This window comes from Sinocyclocheilus rhinocerous, unplaced genomic scaffold, assembly GCF_001515625.1.
Source record: "Sinocyclocheilus rhinocerous isolate Xijiao unplaced genomic scaffold, SAMN03320098_v1.1 scaffold535, whole genome shotgun sequence".
Lineage (NCBI taxonomy): Eukaryota > Metazoa > Chordata > Actinopteri > Cypriniformes > Cyprinidae > Sinocyclocheilus > Sinocyclocheilus rhinocerous.
Genome location: NW_015646174.1, coordinates 374,451 through 382,290, shown reverse-complemented (window position 1 = coordinate 382,290; position 7,840 = coordinate 374,451). Strand labels below are relative to the sequence as shown.

Here is a 7,840-nt window from a genome sequence, read left to right as displayed (position 1 = left end):
TTATTGCTGTTCTAATTTTAGCCTTAACTTCTTCTTTGCTTAGTGGTATACTAATTTCTATATGTGATAATTTCATGTTTTGCTAAATGATCCGCGGATTTGATAAATTGGGACAAATACAGCTGCTGATGCTCGTCCTGTCTCGTGATCTTTGGAACCATCAGTGCTTAGGCGGTGCCGAAACAGAGCAGCCACTCTGGATGAAGAAACTATGAGTGGCAGAGACAAGCAGCCAATCACAGAGAGATAATCAAATACTCAGCCAACAGTGACGCGCCAAGTGAATCGAACAGCCAATGAAGAGTTCGATTCAGATCCGATTGAGATTGACGCCAATTACAAGCGTTAAATCGTTTCGATTGCGTTTTGTTATTGGGAATTTATTGAAATTTAAAGTGTCCATGTTCAGTTTCTTACAACCACGTTTTAACTCATAAAAAGTTATTTTGAGCCTAAATATAATTAGCATTTACAACATTCAATATTCAATAACAATATTCAAATTAATTTCTATATTTAATAACATACTATTTTTTTTAATTCCTCTCTTTTTTACGTGCTTTGATAAAACTTAAATTAAGTTGTAAACATATTTCCAGTACATTTTACTCCTGAAATTTCTGCGATTCCCTCATAATCTGGGACCGATTCACACTGATCCGTCAACGAACGTTCAACCAGGGCTGCGTTTCTCAAAAGCATGAGCTTATGTAGATCGTAGAACCATTGACACCAATGGTCTCTAAAATCAACTTAGCTCACGATGCTTTTGAGAATTGCAGCCCAGTTAATTGAAAAGCTTCGACTCAAAAGAACGATTCTTTCACACACACACACACACACACAGTCTGGTGTAGTCAGGTTTAAGTCCCCACCAGGTTATATAAACCAGTACACACACACACACACGTCTGGTGCACTATCCTTGTAGGGACCCTCCATAGGCGTAATGGTTTTTATACTGTACAAACTGTATTTTCTATCGCCCTACACCAACCCTACATCTAAACCTACCCCTCACAGAAAACTTTCTGCATTTTTACAATCTCTAAAAAAAAAAAAACTCATTCTGTATTATTTATAAGCTTTTGTACCCATGGGGACCTCAATTTAGGTCCCCACGGTGACACAAGTCCCCATGAGTTGGTGTGTATTCAGGTTTAAGAACACACCAGTGTAGAAAAACCTGTACACACACACACACACACACACACACACACACACACTTTTTTCTCTTCTCTCTTGATATCAACGCCTCACACTCCATCCCAGTAGGTGGCGGAATATGCATTTAAAGCTGGTTTGCCAACCGCAATTAAACGTCAAAGAAGAAGAAAAAGAAAAAGAAGAAGAATACACGCACAGTTTATTCCAGCTAGCAATACACACTACAGTTCCTCATTGACCGAATACATAACACTTGTCAGCCCATTTACAGTAGTTATTTTCCATGTAAACGGGGACACATGGCTTGGAAGTTCTCTAGCTCTGCTGTATTTAGTCATGTTGAAAGCTAAGCTGTTTTCTTCTGTCGTATTAGGGTGAAAAACGTTCAACATATCACTTAACGTTAATATTTTATTTTTTTGAACGTGTTCTCGGTTCGACGTGTCTTGTGATTCGCTGCTTATGTGTTTACACGTCAAGTAGTCTTCAGTTTTATTATTATGAGCTTTTGTGGCACATCAGCGTGGATTGCTAACGAAAACCATTAGCCACCCAGTTACAGTATTTGTCTGTCAGTAGTCACTCTGGAACTCTGAGGTCTCGTCAACAGATACACCAAGAGCCTAGGTAAGTGAAAAAAATGTGAGAACGCCAATTAACCTCTAGTGTGTTTCATATGGATATTATTTTGTTTGATATACTGAGACTGCGTTATTAGCCAAAGCTAACTTGGCTCTGTAGATGTACAGTAGTAGTGACAGAAATCTTATAAACCAATACTTTAGTGTATTTTTAAAGAGACTGTTTTTTTTTTACGGAAGTAATACACTTTAAAAGAATATACTTACGTACTGACTGAACGTAATGCTTTCGAACTCTTAACTGCATGTTATGTGCAATTAAATGAAAGTGTATTTATGGTAATCAAAAGTAGATTTATTGTCATTTTTATTTAAACTTGAATGTCATATATTTAAACATATTTGTAATTACGCATTTGTAACGATGTTGCAGTTTAATACATTTAAAATATATTGACTTTAAATGTAATATTAATTAAATTTCATACTACAGTTAAAATTTTAACTAGCCTCTAACTCAAGTACTTTGCATGTGCTTTAATATGTCAGTCAACGACATGGTCATGAAAGTGTATTCTCTTTAAGTACACCTAAGTGGTGTTTTATTTTATTAATATTTTACCTGCAAGCACAGATTTATTTATTTATTTTGCAATAAAAGTGCACATTCAATACAATTAATCACTTTTCTTTCCACCAGGATAATACTGTCCATATCTATCAAGTTGTAATATGTCTTATATAAACCCTTTTGTGAACATTTATACATTTTTTTTCTTTAGTGTCTTTTTCTACAAACCCACATAATCATGACTGCCATGCGAGTGGATGCTAAGGTGGTCATGCTTGGCAAGGAGAGTGTGGGTAAAACCAGTCTGGTGGAGAGATACGTACATCGCCGGTTTCTTGTGGGACCATATCAAAATGTAATTATGTGTTAGCATAGCAACCTCTAGAAGTAATTAGTCATTCAGAAGCAATTGATCATTTTCAGAGGTTGTTTGTTCTCATTAAAGATATTTTTGTGTATGATGTAAGTTTGACTGTCTATCAACAATCTCTAATCGTGTGTCATACTATAAACCAGCTCCACAGGTAAAGCCACCTTCCGCTGATGTTAATAGCTTTTTTACGATGACCGGTTTTTAGCCTTTATGTGTTCATGTGTGTGGTGTTTTTTAAAAATTTATTAATTGTTTTTGTCTCATTAAGACTATAGGAGCTGCATTTGTTGCGAAAGCCCTCAATGTCGGTGACGAGGTGGTTACTCTGGGAATATGGGTAAGTGTAGTCACTAGGGACTTTATATATGCTGATCAGCCACTCATTAGTGACTTCATGTGTTTAATTTCATCTCAGGACACTGCTGGGTCTGAACGCTATGAAGCTATGAGCAGAATCTATTACAGAGGAGCCCGTGCTGCCATTGTCTGCTATGGTATATCCCTCTCACAGTTTGACGGTCTAGTCTAGCAGTCAGGTGACATTGAGCAAGGAAATGGCTCATGCTTGCTCACTCTGTGTACATTTTACAGTAGTTATGAGTCCTGCTAGGCAGTTCATGTGTTTGGATAAAATAAGTTAATCAGGGGTCCTCGGGGTTCCATGTAAAATATACATAAAAAGTATACAATGTAGTTTTTATGGCTGTCAAATGTAAATGTGCACTTGAGATGATGTTTAATAATATTATTAATATTATTTTAATTAATATGATGTTACTTTTTCATTCTACATTTTAAAGATGGGCCCAAAAATTTAGATAGATTATTATTATTTTTTAATTACTTTATTCTGTTATTTTTAGTACTATTTTATTTTATGCTACTCTATTTAGTATTTAATAAATATAATAATCTGCATATCATTTTGTGGAAAAAAAAGGTATTTTATATAATTTATGTAAAAGCTATTTTTAAATATTTGCTTAGTACTTTGGCAATATAAAAATCAATTATTTAGTTTTGGAAACATTATTTAATTTAGTTGTTATAATATCATACTTAATATTTTTCTCATACACTGTAAATGTTTTTTTTTTATGTTGTTGAAAGAAAATGCTTTTTCTCATTACAGCTGCATTTCTTTGATCAGAAATACAATAAAAAAACAACAATATTGTGAAATATTATTACAATTTAAAATGACTGTTTTCTATTTTAATATATTTTAAAATGTCATTTATTCCTGTTAAGGTTAAAGCTGGATTTTCAGCAGCCATTGGTCCGGAATTTAAATGTTGTAACATTATAAATGTCTTCATTGTCACGTTTGGTCTATTTAATGTGTCCTTGCTGAATAAAAGTATGGATTTCTTTAAAAAAAATGAAAGAAAAATAAATAAAAATAAATCTTACCGACTCCAAACTTTTGAACAGTAATGTACATGGAAAAAAATCAGAAGACAATTAGCTCCTTCATAAGTGAAAAAGTTTGAAAACATCTCATTTTTATCCTAAATTTGTGGCTGTTTTTCTCCTTCACACTTAGACTTAACTGACAGCAGCAGTTTCGGAAGGGCCAGGTTCTGGGTGAAGGAGTTACAGAACTGTGAAGAGGTAAAATATACTCACGTCTCACAAAAACACAAGCATCTCTCAAGATTATTCAGCACAACTTTATGGACACATTATTTTATTTTCAGCACTGCAAGATATATTTGTGTGGCACCAAGAGTGACCTCATTGAGGCCGATCGAAGTATGCGGCAAGTAGACTACCATGATGTTCAAGACTTTGCAGATGGTTTGCTGCTTTTGTTTTCTATATGCAACTACTACAAAGCATTTCAATAAAACAACATTAACTTTTAACATTTACTTTTCTTTGCAGAAATAGGTGCGCAACATTTCGAGACCTCCAGCAAAACAGGAAAAAATGTTGGTAAGCGATGCTTCAGTTTATTTGCTCTATTGAGCACTATTTTTGTGTAACATGCAATTAGATACCGAGAAGTTTCACTTTGTTTTTTTTTTTTTTATACAGATGAGGTGTTTCAGAAAGTGGCTGAAGATTTCAGTAGCTGTGCTTTAGAGTTCATGCAAGGTGAGCTGCAAAGTGAAACTTTAAAAAAGACTTTGATTTTACACTTTACACCTGGTTCTGTGTGTTTCAGGTACAATGCTCAGTTACTTGTTGATTACCATAAGGATTTTTTTTTACAATGAACTAAGTAAACTGCTTGCAAAGAGCGTCTTTGTGAGGAAACAAAGGTGCACCCTTTAGCATTAGTAGCCCATAACCACTCATTTTTATGTGCAAAGATATGCAGGCTTAGAAACATCTGCCTAACCTACATGGCCTTGAATACCTAATAGTTCAGATTTGCTTCCAAAAACAGATGTACACTTATGTTCTTGTGTATTTTCTACAGTATTGATAGAAAAACATTAGCTGCTTAATAAACGGTATTTATTAATTTCCAAACCTTTTCATCCGCCTTATTTTTAAAGTAAGGGCAGGTGCAGCAATTTGTAACTTGAATGTGCAAGGTTTCTGGTGTCATCCACTTTCTGTTATTGTACTTGTACAAAAACAGTCTGTTATGCTGATTTATATTGTAAACTGGTGTTTGATATCGTGTTGTTTTAATATATTATTTTAATGATAAACACACTGGTTTATAGCGCAAATAGTTTTACTGTTTACAGTACTTTCTTATTCTTCTAGTTATTTCCGTATAGCTGCTAATGTATCAGAAGTCTCACACATTTAAAGACAATATCTTACCTCTGCATTGCAAAATAAGGTGGAAAGAAATATTAAGACATCGAATTCTGTATGCATTTAATAACAGTTTCATTTATCATTTTAGAAATGTAAACCATATTAGAAATAGAATTGATAAAATAATGTGATATTGTTTTTATTTTTGTTGTTATTGTATCCTTACAGAGGATATGGGAGTGGATCTTGGGCAAAAGAAGGACTCTTATTTTGACAACTGCTGCCATAACTGACATATCACTGGAAAAACTGCTGTATCATATGGTCTATTTTGGGATGACTGGAGGCTCACCATGTTTTATACTCCTCAAAGCATCAGCTGGAGTTTTTTGCTCTTTCCTTTTTATTCTTTTATATATATTTTTTCTGGTGTGCAGTATGTTGATTGGGTTTTTGGAAATGAAGAACCTGAAGGATTCCACCTTTTCCTGTGTTCAAGCAATTAACTTTTTTTATTTCTTGAACATGTTTTTTTTCTTTTTCGGATCTGACAACGTTGACTGAGGCAAATATTAACAGTGCATGGCAATCCATTTTACCAAAAAGAAAAAACATAAAGCAAGCTTTAGGAACAGATGCCATTGCATGGAGGTGATTGTTGCCAAATTTCACAAACAATGCCTTGAGTGATTTATCACCTTTTATAATTTAAAGTGTCTCCATTTTATAGATCTTTTGAGGATCGTAATGTTTACACCCTTCCTTTATCACACTGCACTCATGTATGAACAATTTAGTTTCATATGTCCACACTAAACATTTGCAGTTTTCACAGATCTGAGACCAGTTCAAACATTTTTCTCATAATGATACAGATTTAGATGTTGATGGGGTGGAAAAGTACATGGTAAAAGTAAAAGGCAGTTTCCAATTATTATGTTCTTGAATTGTAATGAAGCTGAAAAGTTGATGTCAGAATGTCAAAAGCTAATTACCATAGTTCTTGAGTCATTTATAATATCATGGTAAATTTGATATCTGGAAGTATCAACTCCGCAACAACAAAAACGTTTCACACTCAACAAGGTTTCACAACACTTAGTTTGCAGTGTTTGATAATGGAGCCCATAGCTTCCTGTATCATGTTTGTCCATTATTTGCAGTTGACTGTCTTTACCATGTTCCAAAAGTGAGTCAATGTGCAGCATTTGATGAATGTGATGTTAATGTTTACGGTGTTATTATTATTATTATTTAATTTGGGTAAGATTTTGTAAACTGGGACACTAACTTGTCAGTTGTGAACATGTTTGTGTGTACTTTGTACATACAGCCTTAGTTCGCTCTCAGTTCATATTGTGCCTGTATTAAATACTGCTCAACGAGGCCTGTAGCTAAAAATATGGTGTGCATATTTTACATGTCAGTCCAGAGAGATCCTGATATTATTTTCACTGGGTGTCCTACAGGAAAGAAGGACAATATTATGTTACTTTGTTACATTTTACTGTGAAATTACATTAAGATTATCACCAAAAAAAACTGAGCTTGTGATCTTTAAACAGCTGTTGCATATAAAATTTTTTTTTTTACCAATTTTGTTTAAATGAATCAAAATAGTATGAGCAAAGCAGACCAAGTCATTTAAAGGTGACATATTATGCTCCTTTTTACAATATGTAATATAAGTCTCTGGTGTCCCCAGAATGTGTCTGTGAAGTTTCAGCTCAAAATACTCCACAGATCATTTATTATATAATTTTGAAAATGCCTATTTTGAGTGGAAGCAGAAACGAGCTGTTTTTCGGGCCTGTGTCTTTAAATGCAAATGAGCTGCTGCTCCCCGCCTCCTTATCCAGAATAGAGCTGTGCCATTACAGCTCATATCTGCTAAAAAAATATGTTTTGGTTCTCATTATCATGTTTATCGGGCTGAAATCATGCGTTTTAAACCATATGAGTTTAAACTTCAGATATAAGGTTTTCTGAGCACACGCATCCGAAGCACAAGGACAGAAAGCTGCTGTCACAGCATGTGAGTACTAAACACAAGTTTCTCATTCACACACAAGTTCACGTTAAAAACACACATGAGTTACAAAAACAGTCGGTTATGTCTGTGAAGGTAAACAGCTGGGAAATAAATCACATGTTTATTTTAGATCTGTGTGGCAGCAGCAATATACAGTAAATAAATCAATAAATCCACTGCTCTGTTGTCTCCTCTGAGGCTGGGACTCTAAATAGTGTTCTGTGCTCGTCTGTGCAGCCAAAGACAGAACAGTTATCTGTTTTGCTCGAACTTTCGCCATGGCATTAGAGCTTGTACACCGTTGTCGCTTGCGAAATCAAAATGACGGCGCCATGGGTGGAAACTTACAGATTAAGGGGCGGTAATATTATAATGAGATCCCTTTGCCACATCAC

At 34.5% G+C, this 7,840-nt stretch overlaps 1 protein-coding gene across 1 annotated transcript; it reads left to right on the top strand.

Moving 5' to 3' along the window:
* The first annotated feature begins 1,339 nt into the window (after positions 1 to 1,339).
* LOC107707125 (ras-related protein Rab-24-like) lies at positions 1,340 to 6,937 on the top strand. Its single transcript, XM_016511028.1, has 9 exons — positions 1,340 to 1,794; positions 2,531 to 2,674; positions 2,961 to 3,029; positions 3,108 to 3,186; positions 4,239 to 4,306; positions 4,393 to 4,492; positions 4,580 to 4,630; positions 4,733 to 4,792; positions 5,642 to 6,937. The coding sequence occupies exons 2-9, from the start codon at positions 2,558 to 2,560 to the stop codon at positions 5,704 to 5,706; spliced, it is 609 nt and encodes a 202-aa protein (XP_016366514.1). The 5' UTR covers positions 1,340 to 1,794; positions 2,531 to 2,557; the 3' UTR covers positions 5,707 to 6,937.
* The last annotated feature ends 903 nt before the right edge of the window (positions 6,938 to 7,840 follow it).